Source organism: Notechis scutatus, chromosome 14 (genome assembly GCF_049901735.1).
Source record: "Notechis scutatus isolate UNSWTSFEM ecotype Mainland chromosome 14, rNotScu1.2, whole genome shotgun sequence".
Classification (NCBI taxonomy): Eukaryota; Metazoa; Chordata; class Lepidosauria; order Squamata; family Elapidae; genus Notechis; species Notechis scutatus.
The window spans coordinates 186668-205331 of NC_142022.1; the positions used below are offsets into that span (position 1 = coordinate 186668).

The 18664-nt window shown below is 45.7% G+C and overlaps 1 protein-coding gene and 1 long non-coding RNA gene across 4 annotated transcripts in view; both read right to left on the reverse strand.

Annotated features, from left to right (window-relative positions):
* The window catches only part of LOC148129478 (uncharacterized), a 133469-nt gene that overhangs the window by 5920 nt on the left and 108885 nt on the right, over positions 1–18664 (reverse strand). The window lies entirely within an intron of this gene.
* The window catches only part of PIAS3 (protein inhibitor of activated STAT 3), a 45700-nt gene that overhangs the window by 5920 nt on the left and 21116 nt on the right, over positions 1–18664 (reverse strand). For all 3 annotated transcript variants that reach the window (XM_026686475.2, XM_087943412.1, XM_026686474.2), the window contains 7 exons: positions 15976–16081; positions 14264–14337; positions 12931–13091; positions 11030–11166; positions 7116–7284; positions 1523–1656; positions 183–220 (listed from right to left, as the gene is read on the reverse strand). In XM_026686475.2, coding sequence (XP_026542260.1) covers positions 183–220; positions 1523–1656; positions 7116–7284; positions 11030–11166; positions 12931–13091; positions 14264–14337; positions 15976–16081 — 819 coding nt within the window. The remainder of the gene's footprint in view (positions 1–182; positions 221–1522; positions 1657–7115; positions 7285–11029; positions 11167–12930; positions 13092–14263; positions 14338–15975; positions 16082–18664) is intronic.

Here is an 18664-nt window from a genome sequence, read left to right on the forward strand (position 1 = left end):
AGTCCCAGCTGATCGGCTGGGTCTCCTTTGGTCGTCCTGCACAGGAGAACGGAGCTGGAAAGCAGGTCAGTGGGGTGGGGTGGGGAGGGAAGGGGGATTTTGCAGTATCCTTCCTCTGCCCACAAGCCACGCCCACAGAACCAGTAGTAAAAATTTGTGAAAACCACCTCTGAAAAACATACCTGATTTTCACTTTGAAGGAAGGAAAACAAATCCAGACCTAGAGAAACGAAAAAGGAGAAAGCAACCTTAAATGCTAAAATGAATGTACCAAAGGGAAGGAAATGATTTTTAAACAAATACCATGTTTCTGCAACAATACGCCACCCCCCAATAGGAAGACCCAGCATGTTTTCTAGGCATAAAATGAAATTAAGCCCCTCCCCCCCCCATTTAGGCCTATTTTAAAACATGCAAAATTGAGGGGGGAGGCGGGGGGGAACTTGCCGTTAGGAGCGCCCCGTGGGCAGCTACACCTCGCCACCAGCCGCTCCTAATGGCCGATCATGGCGGAGCGCGGAGGGCTCCCTACCCCCACCAAGCGCCTTTGCTGCAGACCCGGGTCAGCGGGCGGGTGGCGGAGGCGGCGTGGATGTCCGCCGGCAGTGTTTCAGCTGCTTCTCGGGCCTCTGTAGCTTCCACGGTTCCTGCCGATGCTGCCGCTGTTGTTGGAGACAGCGCTGGCGAGAGAGGGACAGCTGCAGCTCGGCCTGGGCGCGCTTGGAATGCAGGAATGGGCTGCTCACTGGGACTTTTGGAAACTTGCAGAGCCCAAGGCTGGAGCATCAAGGGTAGCAGCAGCAGAGATGCTCACTTGGCTCTTCTCACACCCACCCATCCGCTCGGGATTAAACCAAAACGCAGCGCGCAGTGCTCCCAGATACCTCAAAATGTTTTTTTCTCTCCTGTTGTTGCGGGGACGTGGACGGGGAAAAAGTGGGAGTGACTCAGATGCTGTTGTTGGGGATGGCGCTGGCGAGGGGGGGCCAGCACCGGCGGGCACCGTGGAAGCTACGGAGGCCCGAGAAGCGGCTGAAGTCCCACTGCCGGCGGACATCCACGCCGCCTCCGTCGCCCGCCCATTCACCTGGGTCTGCAGCAAAGGCGCTTGGTGGGGGTAGGGAGCCCTCCGCGCTCCGCCATGATCAGCCATTAGGAGTGGCTGGTGGCGAGGCGTGACTGCCTGCGGGGTGCCCTAGGCAAGGGTGCGTGGGGGAGGGAAAGAAATTAATTCACCCCCGAAAAGACGTCCTATCCATTTTTTCGGGCCTCCCAAAAAAATAAGACCCGGCCTTATTATATAAGAAACACGGTATATATCCGCTGGACAGAGGTGTGGTATCTGGGCTTGCTTTGGCCCCTTTGAGGGCCGAGTCCACACCAGAAGCTGAAACCCATCCAAGACTGAGAAACCACAATTCTGCTAAGATAAATGAGCTTTAACCTCGATTGCTTTTCATCTTGGGTTCTCCCCTGTTAGGGGAGAGAGAGCCCAAACTCGCCCCCTTCCGGTACCACTTACCTTGGATGTCTGAAGGGACCGAATAAGAAGGGTGGTAGTCGGACAGCGGGAGGCTGGAGAGGTAATCGCTGCCCACTCCGGACATCGGAGGACTCCGCAGCACCGAGGAAGGCTGGTGGTCTGTATTTAAAATCCTAAAAGGAAAGGAAAGGTTAGCTGAGCCGGAAGGGCGTTTGGGTTCTGGGGGAGAAAGGGAACGTTTGCAGCAGCCTTTGGGGGCCGATTCTTTTTCTTCGGGGGGATTGTGGGTCACAAATGAGTGGTGCGGTGACCTAGAGGTGGAGCTCTGGCCTCACCATCAGGTGGCTGTGAGTTCGATCCTAGGTAGAGGTAGGTATTTCTCTCTCTCTGGGCACAATGAGAATATATCTGCTGGGGGAGGGGGGGAACTCTGCACTGGTGACAGGAAGGGCATTCGGCCAGTAAACCCTCAGCTCCATTTAGTTGCCCAGACTCCACTCCGCAAAGGATTATGGGCTCATTAAAAGATGATGATGATATTCAAAAAAGAAATGTGGAAAGAATATAAAATATATTGTATTACATATCTTTAAAAAAAAACACTTTATTAAAGGTTAAAAAAAGTATATACAATACGTAATATACAACATTTCATTGCAAACAAAATCAATATGAAAAACGGACTTCCGGTTTGAAGGGCTTTGGCGACAGGCAGGAATCCGCGATCGTGCGCGGTTTCTGCCTGGGCTCGCCGCTGGAGCGCCCCGAGCCGGCTGGTTTCGGGGCTAAGCCACCCCGTAGAGGTGGTGAAGAGGGAGGAGATCGCCAGCAGGGTTGAGGAGAGCCGCATCTCTCCTCCTCAGTTGGCCAAACTCCCTTTCCCGAAGGCGGTAGGAGCGGTGGTCAGAAATGGCCACCTCAAAGAAGAGCTCAACCGGAAAAGAAAGTGCAGGAGGAAGATAAGAAGTGAAAGTTTTGGCTGACCGGGTTAAAAAGCAACAACTAAGGTACCCTGGAATTTAAATTTTATAAAAGATAACATTGCTCCCAAAGAAGAGTCGGAAGCAGCAAAAGAAAGTGAAAAGGGAAAGGTTTTTTTTTCTTCTCTCTCCTTCCTTACATTGACAACTACGAGATCTGAATAAGAAATCGGAAAAATCCGCTTTGGCATTAATAGGCAATTAAGCTGAAAATATAACTAAATACCAAAGGGACAATAAAGATTTCTGGACATTAAAAAATCCTTTTTTTCTATAAGCAGGAAGGGGGAGGAAAAGAATAAGGGCAGGATCTGGAAGGAGGAGACTGCCTGGACTTCAAAAGAATCTAAAGTAAAATTTCAACAAGACTTCTAAAACAGTGGTCCCCAACCTTTTTGTACCAGGGACCAGTTTCACGCAGAAACACTTTTTCAAGGACCGGGGGAGGAATGAGTCCGAGTTTGGTGGTTTGCTTGCAGACGTTTCATTACCTGACTAGTAACATCTCATGTTGTTACCTAGTTGGGTAATAAAACGTCTGCCAGCAAACCACCAAGTTCAGGGAGCGCCAATGCCTCCTTCATTGCAACCCTGAGCGACAGATATTCTCTTCTATTGGGACATTTAAAACGGAGGGTTTCAGCTGCAGATTCAGGAACTGCGCCGGGCTGAGGAGCGCCTTCAAAACTGAGCGCTGGGCGGCGGCGGCCCACGGCTGTCTCCGCGGCTCAGGACAAGTCCCTGCAGGACGGCTGAGAAGCCCCGCCTCTTGGCCCTGCCTCCCTCAGCCCCATCCCTCAGGTGTCTCCCTCCCTCCCTCAGCCTCATCCCTCAGGTGTCTGCCTCGTTCCTCTCTCAGTCGCTCTCTCGCTCCTCCACCAGCCCAGGAAGAAACTGCTTCAAAGAAGCCGGGGGTGTGTGGCTTTTCCTGTCGGCGCAGCTCTTCCGAAGCTCCCGTTCACCCCCACCCCGCCGCCCTCGGTTCAATCCAGTGCTCCGTTCTGCCTGCCTGCCTGCCTGCCTGCCTTGGTTTCTGGTTGTTTCATAGCAGCTTCGGCTGAGTAAAAGAGGCGAATAGTTATTATTCTCAGCCGAAGCTGCTCTGAAACTACCAGAAACGAAGGCAGGCAGGCAGGCAGAACGGAGCACTGGATTGAACCGAGGGCGGCGGGGTGGGGGTGAACGGGCGCTTCGGAGGAGCTGCGCCGACAGGAAAAGCCACCCTGCCGGCTTCTTTGAAGCAGTTTCTTCCTGGGCCGGTGGAGGAGCGAGAGAGCGACTGAGAGAGGAACGAGGTGGGAGGAAACTGAAGCCACTGAGCCGGAGAGTAGGACAGGCTTTGGTTGCTTCCTCCCTCCCCTTCTTTCATTTGTGTCCTTGACCCCTGATCCCAGCAGCATTCACCAAAGGCGAAGAAAGCCGCCATTTATTTATTTTTTCTTTGCGGCCCGGTACAAAGTGATCCACAGACCGGTACCAGTCCGCGGCCCGGTGGTTGGGGACCCCTGTTCTAAAAGATACATTTTAACTGAAATTTTGCAACTAAATAGTAACCCCAGGAAGAGAAAGTGAAAGTGTAAAAAGAAACAGGCTGTGTGTATTTGGATTGCTTGGTGACTTTTGGATTTTTGGTTATTATATTTGAATGACTAAAACCAATTGGGTGGTTGTTTAAAATTTTTTACAATGGCATCACTTCTGGATGAATTGAAAATGGAACTTAAAAATTACAAAGAAGATGCACAAGAAGGGAAGGGCTTTTTTGACTTCATTTTTCAATTCTTAGAAATGGAGATTTGCAACTACGAGAAACAACAAGAAAATACTGCAAAACAAGAAGACTGGGACAAAGAAGAAGCCATCTTTAATGAACAAGTAACTCTATGTGGGGAAGAAAGGGGAAAGGGGGGGGGAAGAGAACGGAGAATTTAAGACTTAAAAAAACAACCAAAGAAGGAAAAAATAACTTGAAAAGTGGATATAATGTTGGAAAGCAACAGAAAAGGGGAATACAGAAGAGGGAAATGGAGGTGGAGAGACAGGGGGGTAAAAAGGGGAGAGAGAAGAAGAGAGGGAAGAAGGAAAGGAAGAGAAGTTACAAAGGTTTAGAGCAAGATGTAAAGAAACAGGACCTATTTAGAGATAATGGGTGAAAATCTAACTGAAAAAGGGATTCTGTGAAGGGACATAAGATTGTATTGTTATATTTGTAATAGAAATAATTTTAGAAAATTGGAAATAACATGATTAAAAAGAGGGATAAAGTAGTTGGTGTGGTTTGGTGAAATGTTTGTGAATAAAATAAATGAAATAAAATAAATGAGAAAATTGAATTAGGAAGGAACAGGAACATTTTAATTAGTCAATGTTTTATAAAATATAAGTGAAGTGGGGGGGGGAATTAATTATGGAAAGTTTATAATGGTTCCCACAAAAGTATGATATTTATTTGAAAAGTAATGTGCAAAATGTTAAGATTTAAATGAATATTAATATTAATGATAGAATTGAATTGGAATGGATTGTTGTTTTAATTATATTATACATTTATATTTTTTTCTTTTTTTAAGAATACAGTGTGTAGTTTTAGAATGTACCAAGCAGAATCCGAATGGAAGTTATGTATTATATTAAGTGTTATAATTTTAGGGGAAAGATATAAAGGCGTCATAATCAGTGATTACAGGAGAAATTTTGTTTAATGAGAAAAGACAGACAGTTGAAACAGGACAGACAAAGAATATAAGCACAATGATTTGAATTGAGATGAAATAAATAAAATAAAATTAAGAAAGTTAAAAGAGGGGAGAAGCTATGTAGAAAATGTAGAATAGTAATAAGATATGGAATGGAATATAAAAATGAGCATGAACTTGAATTTGTGTCTGTACCAAGAGATGTAACCTGGGATTATGCTGCTTTCAAAAAAGATGTTTTATGTTTTGTTTATATGTTTGTTTTTAAAAACCAATAAAATTTATTTAAAAAAAATCAATATGAAAAACATAACAAATAAACATAAAACATATATATTTCTAATCAACTTAGACGGTGTTTTGTTTTCTCAATTTTTTTTTACTAATATTCATTTCCTATTTCTGGTAAATACTCTTAATCTAACCCCTTTATTTTTCAATTCCTTATCTTTTTATTCCCTGGTTTTTATCCTTAATCCAATTGTACCATTTTTCCCAAATTGTACTATCTTTTGAGTCTACCTCATCCCTTAGTTTTTGGGTAAGTATGTCCATTTCAGTGCAATCAAGAACCTTCTGGATTATCAAATTGTTTGTTGGCATTTGGTCACCCTTCCAGCATTGTGCCAATGCATTTCTTGCTGCCGTAATTATATGGAGAATTAAATATTTCATTTCTTTTGCGTAGTCATCTTTTATCATTCCCAATAAAAATATTTCGGCCTTGAATTCTAGTTGAATATTTGTAATTTCTTTTATCCAAATTCTATTTTTTTCCAGTATTTTTTACTTTTGGGGCAAAGGCATCAAGTATGGAAGAAGGTATTTGTATTACATATCTTTACGTCTGCTAGAGCTTATGCTCAATGCTGAAAGCACAACTGCATACCATCGGATGAACTGATTATTCAAAAAATAATGGCATGTGCTGAACTGGACAATTGACTTTAATGGTACAAGAGAAAGAGGAGTCTGAATACTATAGAATTTGGGGAAAATGGTATAATTGGATCGAATTAAAACAGTAAATGAAGGAATTAAAGATAAGCAACTTATAGATTAAATGTATATATTTGTACAAAATTGTATATATTTGTAAATATGCACAAAATATAGAAATGGATGAGATGGATGCCACAAAACTGTTAACGTCATGATATTTATGTTTTGTTTTATTTTTAAAATATATAAAAGATTAATAAAGTTTTTTTTAAAAGAGATTATGATGGTGTCAGATCCGTGTATCTCTCATTTCTTCAATGAAAGAAGAAAAGGAGGGGGGAGACTGATAAAGAAATCCTTTCTTGATGTAACCTGAATATATTTAATCTTATATCGAATTTGTATAACATACACATGATACAATGGAGGGATGAAACCCAGATGCCCGGAAATCTATCACTTCTGGAAGAGACAGCCAGGGGATGAAGAGACCGTAGTGAGATGTGTCCTGGGAAACTCTGAAAAAGATCGTTCTAAAAAGGGGGTGGGGGGAATTAATATGTTGGCTCTTTGTTTTACTAAATACACATCAAGATAAGGGGAGGGGTTTTAAACTCCCTTATCTATCTCTGCATGCCTGAGAGACCTTAGACACTGCTTTTAACCCCTACATGAATTGTCTCACTTTTTGATACGTTTTGATATGTTTTCAGAAGTTCATTCTAGTTGATTGAATGGGAAAAGTTCTGTAGCCTGACAGATGGAGGGTCACAAACCTGTGGGGAGCTGGGGAGTTTCCACTTTTTTCTTTCATTGTTTTTATTGAATTTTGGAATTTGAAATCCCCCCATGGATGCACGCCACTCCACCCCACCCACTCCCCGCATGTGTGGCAAAGACCCATAGGTTCGCCATCACGGTGCTAAGAGCTTTTCCATCACGGAATCTGGCTAAAAGAAATCAGACAAGCCAGAGGAGGAAAAGTTTCCTCCCCTCGTGCCCACAGCCCCCTACCCTTTTGGTCCGGGTGCCGGCGGGATGGCTGCTATGGCGACAGGACACACTTTCTTGGCAGGGGGTTCCTCCTCATCTGAAGAGCTGTCCAAGGTCAGGTCAATCACCTCCACCTTCTTCTTGTTGTCGGGCAGCTGCTTTCCATCCGAGCTTACTGTGTACAGGGAGGCTGGAACACAACGACGACAATGCTCAGAAACGCATTTTGTGTGATGACTGTTCTGACCAAGGCTTCCCGAGACCATAATTAAGCACATGCTTAGGTAAAACAACTCTTGTTTTATTTCAACACTGGGAATTATGTTCATTCCCAGCCCGTAATGAGTCCTAAACAGTCCCTCGAGATAAGCACCCACCTTTCTCTCCTTTGAATGGCTGCCAACAACAAAAGTGCCAAATGAATTATAAAAAACCAACCAAAGTACAAAGTCCACACAGAGCTTCAAGGATGAATCCGAACAGAGCGAACGACTTTGCTTCCTGCAAAGGTTTCTCTACCTTTGCCTGTCCTTTATACCAGTGGTCCCCAACCTTTTTTGTACCAGGGACCAGTTTCAAGCAGAAACACTTTTTCAAGGACCGGGGGTGGGGGGGATTCTATTTTCTATTCCCAAAACTTTATGTTTACCCTACAACTAGCATTAAAGACACCTGACTGCAGTCTCTCTAGTTCTAGGTCTTGCCCAGCTGTGTAGCTACAAAATTTCATGCAGATGTTTCTCTTATCTCTGTTTGGTGAAAACAGGAATTGAATGAGGAGCATTTAGTCAGTGTGTTTTCCCTAGGAAGCTCCTGTAGTCCTTGTTTAGGGATCATTCAGAGCTACGATGGACCTCTAACATCCAGCCCAGGAAGAAACTGCTTCAAAGAAGCCGGGGGGTGGGGTGGGGGGTGGCTTTTCCTGTCGCCGCAGCTCCTCCGAAGCGCCCGTTCACCCCCCCCGCCCGCCCGCCCGCGGTTCAATCCAGTGCTCCGTTCTGCCTGCCTGCCTGCCTGCCTTTGTTTCTGGTTGTTTCGGAGAAGCTTCGGCTGATAAAAAGAGGCGAATAGTTATTATTCTCAGCCGAAGCTGCTCCCAAACAACCAGAAACCAAGGCAGGCAGGCAGGCAGAACGGAGCACTGGATTGAAGCGCGCGCGGGCGGGTGGGGTGGGGGTGAACGGGCACTTCGGAGGAGCTGCGGCGACAGGAAAAGCCACACCCCCCCGGCTTCTTTGAAGCAGTTTCTTCCTGGGCTGGTGGGGGAGCGAGAGAGCGACTGAGAGAGGAACGAGGCAGGAGGAAACCGAAGCCGCTGAGCCGGAGAGCAGGACAGGCTTTGGTTGCTTCCTCCCTCCCCTTCTTTCATTTGTGTCCTTGATCCCTGATCCCAGCAGCATTCACTGAAGGCGAAGAAAGCCGCCATTTTTATTTTATTTTATTTTATTTGCGGCCCGGTACAGAGTGCTCCACGGACCGGGACCGGTCCGCGGCCCGGTGGTTGGGGACCCCTGCTTTATACCGTATGTGAGGGGCAATCACCTCCCAGCCTTACTCCCAAATCGCCCCTTTTGTCTCAGCTGCTCTTACCTTCTAGCAGCTCTGCACATATGCACATTGAGCACAGGCTCCCCTTGCTCCTCTGCCTTGTTGCTGCCAGACTCTGGAGGCAGCACCCCACTCCCAGATGGTCCTGGCCCCATCTCTGCATTGGACGCAGAACCCTCATCTGAATCCTCTCCAGACTCCCAGACTAGTCCCCGTTCTTTCCCATTGTCCGACTCCACTGCTGTCTCCACAGGCTGCTGGCGAACCACAACAAGGACCCGGGGCATGGCACAGAGGTAATACAGGCAGCTGGCAGTTTGCCCCTTTATGGCTACAAATTTCCCCAAACGCTCCCATGTTTCTGGCAAGTCCCAGAGCAAATTGATGACCCATACACACACAGACACCCCCACACACCAGCACTGTGAGCACCACAGCTGCAAAGCAAGAAATCCAGAAAGAATTCAAGGAATCCAGAAAAGTTCAAACACCAGCACTCCACAATCCAGGAATTCAGTGTTTGTTCCCGATAAATGCCTCTCCCACACAGTGTCTCTTTAAGTCTCAGTCCCCAGGTGTGCTTTGTGGAGAGGGGCGGGGCGCTCTCCTCCCGAGTAGCCAGGTCAGTCAGCACTGTTCTCACCTTCTCTCCACTCTCCATGCTCTTGGATCAGGAGGGGGTGCTCTCTGTTCATCGCCTGAGCTCCTGTCTCTCATGTTCACTGCTTAGCATCTCCTACTCATCCTGCCCCCCTTCCTCCCTGCCTACAAGCTGTCCCAATCCTGAAAGGCCCTGGCCTGACTGGGCCTGCTCCTCCCCATTTTCCTCCCAAGTCAACGAAGCTGCCTGTTATGCCCCTGTCAGAGTCTGAATCCGAGGCGGAAGATGAACAGCTGACATGGAGTGGGAGTGTGGCTCCGTTGGCTGTGGAGAAAACTGAGGAAGGGCAAAGTCTGGCTGGGCAGAGCAGGGAAGAGGTAGAACAAGGGAGAGGGAGTTCAAATGAAGACCCAGGCCCACCCACTCTTCATCTTAGGGCACGCACGGAGGAACGGAGAAGAGAGCAACGTGGGTTGCATGGCTTACGGGGAAGGAAAAGGCCCTGATTCCCTTCATTAGCCACAGCTGGGAAGAGAGTTTAAAAGAGATGCATGCTGAGTGCAGCAGCTGCTGGGAGCAAACGTGAGTTTATCTTGTATTGACTTTGCTTATCTGTGTTCCTGGTGTCTTCCCAACCGTGTTGCTGTGCCTTCACATCTGGAATTCCTGCTCCTGCCCTGCCAGACTAATTACTTCATTTTGCCTTGATTGGACTTATAGTTCCAGTTTTTGTTGACCACGTTTTGGACTTGATTCTCTGCAGTCAAAGGCTGTTCCTGGGAGAGTTTTTCTCCAGCCCAGAAGGTAACCAGGACACTGGGAGCAAAGTTGGAGCTAATAAAGGGACTCCTAGTGATTATCTGACTGTGTTGCCTTTGTGCCACACCCTGGGTCGTCACACCGCCTCCTTTATCTCCATTGGCTCCAGTTCCAGCTCGTCTTCCTCCACAGACTCAAGCTTCGATGGGGGGCATGAGACTTCTGATGGCTGGCCTTGTACAGGGCACAAACCCTGGGACCCCATAATGCTAAGTCATTGGCCATTTAGAAACCACAAAGGCACAGCATGCAAACCTGAAATCAATCAGCCCACGCTGAAACTTAGATTAATAGGTAAAGGTTCCCCTCGCACATCCATGCTAGTTGTTTCCAGCTCTAGGGGGCGCTGCTCATCACCATGACAAAGCCGAAGAGTCAGTGCTGTCCAAAGACGTCTCCGTGGTCATGTGGCCATCAGGACTAAACACGGAAGGCGCACGGAACACTGTGACCTTCCCACCAAAAGGGGCCCTATTTTTCTACTTGCATTTTTTTTACGTGCTTTCAGACAGTGGGGAAGAAAGGGGACCAGTCCAGTAGTCTGGAGAGGACCTGTACGAGGGTCCTGCGTCCGATGCAGAGATGGTCCCCAGCCCACTGGTTGGCGACCACTGGAGTAGAAGATCTCCAGGTTCCCTTTCAGCCCTAGGATTCTCTTCCATTTGCCAGAGCTAGAATTCCGGAAACTGGCTGAATCCAGGCACCAAACTGGCTGTCCCCAAGAGAGCAACTACCACAAAAGGAGGAGGTGCCTCCAATAATTAACACTGCAATTGTGCAGAGGAACCTCCGTGCCACACAACGGGAGCAAGCTGCTACATGCAAGCCCCCAGATTTGAGACTTCTTGTGCCAAAGACCCCTCTCTGCTCCTGGCACCACAGCCCCCACCCCAACCCAAAGCCAGGGCCCTCCTTTCATGCCCAAGCCCCCACGGCCAGTGCTCCAAAGCCAAGCCTTTTTACCTACCTTCCAGTCCATTGTAAGCAGACGGCTGGCAAACCTCCTGGTTCTCTTTCTTGGGCTTCATGGGGCACCAGGACCCGTCTTCCATGAACTGGATCTCATCGCAGTCCGTAACAGAGTTCAGGATCTCCATGAACAGCCTGGGGAGGGAGGGAGAGCAATTCAGAAGCAGGGACAGTCTGATGAAAAGTTTTGTGCTAGTCTGATGAAAAGAAGGACCAGGGGTGACATGATAGCAGTCTTCCAATATCGATGGGGCTGCCACAAAGAAGAGGGAGTCAAACTATTCTCCAAAGCACCAGAGGGCAGGACAAGAAGCCATGGGTGGAAACTAACCAAGGAGAGAAGCAACTTGGAACGAAGGAGGAATTCCCTGACAGTTAGAACAATTAATCAGTGGAACAGCTTGCCCCCAGAAGTTATGAATTGTTAAGGTATTGGGATTTAAGAGCTGACCAGATGTGAAGCTGATGCAATGTAAGGCTGATGCAATGAAGATGAATCAGCATTGGTATTGCCTCTTTAAGACTAAGTGAGTCTACAGAAGTTTTACCCCTTTAAAAGGTGTTTATATAAGGCAGACATTAGAGGGCATATTTTCTCTCCTTGTGTTCTGTATCCATTGCAGAGTTCTCCATGCAGAGTTAAGAAGATTGATTGCTTGTCAGGTATTTGCTACCACGTATATTTCTGTATATGTCTCGTATATAAACCACGGTTGAATGTCTAAGTCTCTGTGGGCTGTGTTTTGCTCCTGGGTTGTCTCATAATAGTAGTCAGGCTGCAAACACTCTGACATGAATGTTCCAACACTGGAAGTTTTTAAGAAGAGATTGGATAACCACATGTCTGAAATGGTATAGGATTTCCTGCCTAAGCAGGGGGTTGGACGAGAAGACCTTCAAGGTCCCTTCCAACTCTGTTATTCTATTCTAAAACTCTGCTTTAAATAAGAAACTAGCCAACAGATGAGAATCAGAACGAAGGCATTTATAAATTATCTACTATTTCCAGTTATCTCTGGAAATTATATCTGAAGTGGTGTAGGGCAGGGGTCGCCAACCTTTTGGACCTCAGGGACCACCAAACTCATAATTTTAAATCCCATGGACCAGAGACCCTGGGAAAATCCCCAAAAAAGTCTACAGGAAAATTCCCCACCCCATTTTCCTACCGATCGATCGTTCTTTATTTGGGATCACAGGATACCGTCTCCAGCTCCGTTCTCAGGGGGAGAGAGAGAGAGACTTTTGGCTTCATGTAAGGAAAGCATCAGAAATCTTTCTTTCTCTCCCCCAAACTCTGCCAGAAATGAGTCTTTGCCAATGCAGCCTCTTGAAGCAGAATGCCTTGCAAAGCCCCAAAGACTCATTTCTGGCGGAGTTTGGGGGAGAGAAAGAAAGACTTTGGCTGCTTTCCTTGCCTGCAGCCAAAAGCAGAAGGAGAAAGAAGCGGAAAGAAGCAGCCCAGTGGCCAGGCCAGGCGTGTGGGGCAAGTTCCCCCCTCCACCTTTTTCCCCCTCCCCGCACTACCCTCTATTGTTTGCAATGCAAACGACGCAAGCCTTGTGTTCCCACATAACCTGGATTAATTTCTTTGGGGGTGACATTTCTCTGTGGACCACCAAAATTGTATCACGGACACCAGTGGTCCCCAGCCCACCAGTTGGCCACCACTGGTGTAGGGTATCCTGCTTGAGCAGGGGGTTGGACTACAAGACCTCCAAGGTCCCTTCCAACTCTGTTATTCTAAATTACAGTTGATGGACAGCTGGTAGGAACTTCCCACAGACGTTCAAAAAAAGAAAAAGAGGAAAAGTGATCAATTACATTTAAGATTTAACATGTAGGGTCTCCTGAAAGGCAGCAATGAGGAGAGGGAGCCCAGGGCCTCCCCAGCATTACCCATCAATGATCAAGCCCTCATAGGGAGCCTTCTTATCACAGACGGGGCACGTCCAGGTTGGCTTCTTCTCGTTCATCTGAAGGTACAGGGCGGCGTCGAAGCACTGCAGGTGGGTGCAGGTGAAGGCACGACAGGGAACGATCAGCCGCATTTTGCCCAGCTGGAAGGGGGGAGGGAGAAAGGGGCGGCAAGGGTGAGTAGCTTGGGAAGGACCGAGACCCCCGGCGTGCCCCTCCCAACATGGCATCCTCGCCCACCGCCGAGTTCAATGTTCTGCATCCTAACCCTAACCCTAACCCAAGACATTCCAGGTCAAAATTCAATCAGGTTTATTACAGTCAGAGACCAGAGGAAATAAAAACACTCAGTGAATATCCAGTTAAAAATTCTCAACCAGGGGTGTCAAACTTGTGGGCCGCGGGCCGGATGCATCATACGCTGGCCAGGCCTACCCCCTGGTTTAGCAAAGGGGGGGAAAGTCTTGAGATGTCACGTGATGACGACATGACGACACGAGTTTGACACCCCTGTCCTAGAATAAAATAATAAATAACAGATAAAATCCTTTCAACAGTTCCAAGAAGGCTCCACATCCATTTGCACCACTCAGGTGACCCTGAGGACACAGATAAAACCCCCAAGTGGCCTCAATGACCATCTAAAACAGGGGTGGGCAAACTACGGCCCGCGGGCCACATCCGGCCCGTTGGTCTTTTTAATCCGGCCCGCCGAAGGTTGGTACAGAATTAAGGTTTGATGTGAATGATTGAATGATTGCATTCATTTGATTTTGACTTGTAATGACAGGCATTTCGACACCAGGTGACGCATTAGGCGCAGTGACTTGATTTTGTGGAGATTTTGCAGTTTTTTATATGTATCGTATCTTGTGCTGACCCGGCCCGTCTGTCAAATTTTAAAAGTCAATGAGGCCCCCGAGCCAAAAAGTTTGCCCACCCCTGATCTAAAAGAATGCAAATGACCAGCAGTCTGCAAGGAGTGTAAATCCTTCCCTTCCCCTCCATCCAGTCAGAGCTGAAGAAGCTTCTGGGATGAGAAGTGAAGCGTTTTCAAAAGAAAAAAAACAAAAAATCCAGTGGCCTCCTGAAAAAAGCACCTTTGGGACAACGAGGACCTGGATGGCTGAGAATCTCCATAGACAACAGATAAAATCTAATATTAAAATCCAATGTGTCAGTAAAAGAAGGTTTCTGGGGCGGAAACTATCCAACTGTAAATACATTTTATGGGGTTTCTTCTTGGTATTAAGCAGAGATTTTTTTTCCAAATATTAAAAAAGACTAACAGTAAACCTTGTTAGCAGACATTTACCGGACACATGAGGGACACTCGCAAACTTGTGGTGGCGATTTCACTGTCAGGATCAGCTGTCAGTTTTTCTTTGACTGCAAGAGAGGGGGGGGGGAGTTTAGAATCCTAAGCACAAATAATACACAGAAGAGAGTTATTTATCGTATGGCATAACATATACGGACTTACGACATGTATTAACTTTTCAGGTAGATTTAAAAAACACAATAAAATAGGAATGTTAAAAGGAGACAGATACATACATATAAAGACATATATATAAGAGAGATAAGATAGAGATAGATAAGAGATAGATAAGATAGATAGATAAGATAGATAGATAAGATAGATAAGAGATAAAGATAGATAAGATATAAGAGTTAAGATAAATAAGATAAGATAGAAAAGACAGATCCATAGATAAGATAGATAAGATAGAGATATAGAGATAGATAAGATAAATAAGATAAAATGAATAGATTAGATGAGACAGATGGATAGATAAGAGGTAAGAGATAGAGATAGATAAGATAGATAAGAGATAGAGATAGATAGATAGGAGATAAGATAAAAAAGGGATAGGTAGGTAGGTAGATAAAATAGAGACAGAGATAGATAGATAAGAGATAAGATAGATAGGGATAAATAAGATAGATAGATTAGATAGATGAGACAGGTAGATAAGAGATAGAGATATAAATATATGTATATGTATTGACTTACAACAATTGAGCCCCAAATTTCTGTTGCTAAGCGAGACATTGGTTAAGGGAGTTTTGCACCCTTTTACCTTTCTAGCCACAGTTGTTAAGTGAATCATTGCAGTTGTTTCAGATTTCAGATTTGGGATTCCCCAGTTGTGCCAGTTTACTATCCAATAAAAAAAAGAACTTTTGAGAAGATGTCTGTCTCGGAGTTTTATCTGCTGGAGTGGAGGTTTTCTGGAACGCTGACACTTGATTCTATCCCTCTGTTGATGCAGCCTAGGATTATGTCGGCTTTTTTGGCCGCTGCAGCACATGGCTGGCTCATATTTAAGTGACCGTCCACTAGGACTCCAAGATCCCTCTCACCAGTTACTACGAGAGTATCAGAGTATTTTCATGAACTGGAATCAAGGTCAGCCAATGAACAGGCATAGCAACTAAGTCAGCCAATGAGGACTGCTTTGGAAACTGAAACTAGAAGTAGCCTAGGTGTGGCTCTGTATTAAGCTCTGCAGCTCTGAAGCTATGTTGAGCTCTGAGTCTGTCTATTGAAAATGAAACTGCTTCTCTCCTCTGCTGTGTGTCTTGCTTGCCTGCTGAACTAAAGTGAAACTGATGTCTGTTTCTGAGCTCCTGAGTTGCTGTTCTGCTCTGAACCTGTAACATGTCTGCTTCTGTTTGAGTTTGCTCCATGCTGGAGAAATCTACAACTGGTATTGTAAAATTTACTTTGTGTTCATGAAGAAGTTAAATGAAGCCTCAGCCGTCTATGTTTATTTTTCTGGCACTGAATTAACGCTGCAAAAACTCCAAATATGGAGGATACCACCTATGCTGCTACAGCTGTGCGTTTGGTTTTCCTTGCCTCAATGTAGAACCTTACTTTTTCCGCCACTGAGTTTCATTTTGTTAGATGGTGCTCTGGGTTCAAGCCTGTCATTTTTAAGACCCCCGGGCAAGTGAAAGGCAGCTGCTGCCAGACCCTCGGGGCTGCTGGGATAGCCATCAAAAGAACCGGGGACTCACTCAGTGCTCGGGAGTGATCAGGGTTCCGGATGCCCTTGGCCCTCAACTTCTGCAGCAACGTTACCGAGGTCAGCTGCTTCACCAGGTAAACGGAGAGGGAGTAATTCTGGAGAGAGCAAAAGCAGGATTAGGTCATGGAGAGAGACAGAGAGAGAGGTATATTGAAGAAGCCGGGCTCTGACTTAACTTGATAAATACATTTATTTGCTTAAGCAAGAGGCTTCATTCTGATTCTCATGTGTTGGCTAGTTTCTTTAGCAGAATAGAATAACAGCGCTGGAAGGAGTCTTGGAGGTCTTCTAGTCCAACACACACACACACACACACCCGCTTAAGTAGGAAACCCTATACCATTTCAGACAAATGGCTCTCCAATCTCTTCTTGGAGCAGTGTTGGGGGCAATATGCTGACTCTGTAAACCACTTAGAGAACGCTGTAAAGCACTATAAAGCGGTATATAAGTCTAAGTGCTACTGCTATTATTCTGGAGGCAAGTTGTTCCACTGATTAATTGTTCTAATTGTCAGGAAATTATTCCTTAGTTCTAAGTTGCTTCTCTCCTTGATTAGTCTCCACCCATGGCTTCTTGTCCTGCCTTCTGTTTTTTGGAGAATAGCTTGACTCCCTCTTCTTTGGGGCAGCCCCTGAGATATTGGAACACTGCTATCATGTCTCCCCTAGTCCTTCTTTTCATTAAACTAGACATACCCAATTCCAGCAACCGTTCTTTATATGTTTTAGCCTCCAGTCCCCTAATCTTCTTTGTTGCTCTTCTCTGCACTCTTTCTAGAGTCTCAACCTCTTTTTTACATCGTGGTGACCAAAATTGAATGCAGTATTCCAAGTGTGGCCTTACCAGGGCCTTATAAAGTGGTATTAACACTTCACGTGATCTTGATTCTATCCCTCTATTTATGCAGCCTAGGACTGTGTTGGCTTTTTTGGCAGCCGCTGCACACAGCTGGCTCATATTTAAATGGTTGTCCACTAGGACTCCAAGAGTTCCCAAACCTTTCTGGCTTTGTAGCCTGGCTGGGCAGTGGGCTGTGGCCTAGGGATTTGGAACCCCTGATTTAAAAGGATTTCTATGGCTGCTTATCTTAAGCAACTGGGGGTAACTCACAATAACAAGGGATACTAACCCTCCCTTAAGGCCCCTGCCCGTTGTAATTGTCTCGGTCCAAACACAGGCCACACAAAATTGGCTGTTCCACAAACAAAAGAATTTGCTGTTAAATGGTTAGATGGTTGAGAGCAAAATATAATGAAAATAATTGGCAATTTCCATTTCTTTCTTAGACTCCGTTGAAAGGGTTGGATTTAATCTTCCAAAGAAATTCAACGCAAGGAATTTGAAATGGGGCCTTTTTGTCATATAAAGCCACTAAGATGTTCAGCCAAGGCTCTGCTTTCAGAGAAACTCCCTTTTGGATGTGGTTGGATTCACATAACCCAGTAAATCTCAGTTCTGTATTCACCCAATGTGTTAAACCTCAAGTATGTAGTTTTCAATATTGTGAAGACTACCACTCTCATGCCCCGCTCATGCCCCTCTTCGTCCTAGAGAAAGTTTTGCTTCAAGAGTCCAGCCTCCATTCCCATCCATGTCCACAATTTGCTGGGTGTGCACTCAATGGGGCCATCCAATTTAGATTACCTTTAAACCCAGCTTAACAAAGCTTCGTTGTCACATTTACACAATGTGTAATATCTAATATCTAATGAAACCAGAGGCAATCTGTGGCAGATTTTGAAATCAGAAGCCCCTTTTATGAAATTAAAATATCTTTTTCAAATGTTGGAAAACTCTTCTTGCTCCAAATAATTATTTCAAGCTCCACAAAATATTTTGAGTGTCAACTCAAAAGATATTTCTATGGTCTTTTTAGAGCTGCCAACAGAAAGGGAGGGGGAAGGGGTTTGAAAGAGCAGTGCGGCAGCTTGCAAAACCGAAACTGCATTCCATAAATGTTTTCAAAGATAGTAACTAGGTGACTGAAGTTTCTGCCAGGCAAAATTCTAACTGGAGAGCATGATTGATGATTCTGGGCTATGGATGTGTCCCATTGGAGATTATGAACTACGATGCAGGGAGGGAAAACCAGGGTCAAGGGTGACAATGAATGATGTGTCTCAGTGCCGGACATGTTAACTCCCAATAAATCCTTTTGAAGTTTTGGAAGTTTGGCTCGAGATTCAGGATTTAAATGGGGGTAACTGCTGGAATCCTGACATGGAGAGGATTCAAATTCATATTGCAAACCCCCAGATCCTGGCTGCACAACATTCATACAAGGAATGTTGTGAATTCTATGAAGACAAATGCTGGTTTCTCACAATAAACTGGACCGAATGACCTAACTCCACTCATTTTGTGTACAACTAGTCCTCAACCTATGACCACAACTGAGCCCAACATTTCTTTTCCTGAGACATTTGTTGAATGAGTTTTATGACTTTTCTTGCCACAGTTGCCAAATGAATCACTGCAGCTGTTAAGTTAGTCACCCGGTCGTTAAGTGAATCTGGCTTCCTCCTTGACTTTGCTTGTCTGAAAGTCACAAAACGTGACCCCCCAGGACCTTGCGACCATCATAAATATGAACCCAGTTGCCAAGGGTCTGAATTTTGATCATGTCACCGTGGAGTTGTTGCAACGGTTGCCGATGTAAAAACCGTCCCTCAGTC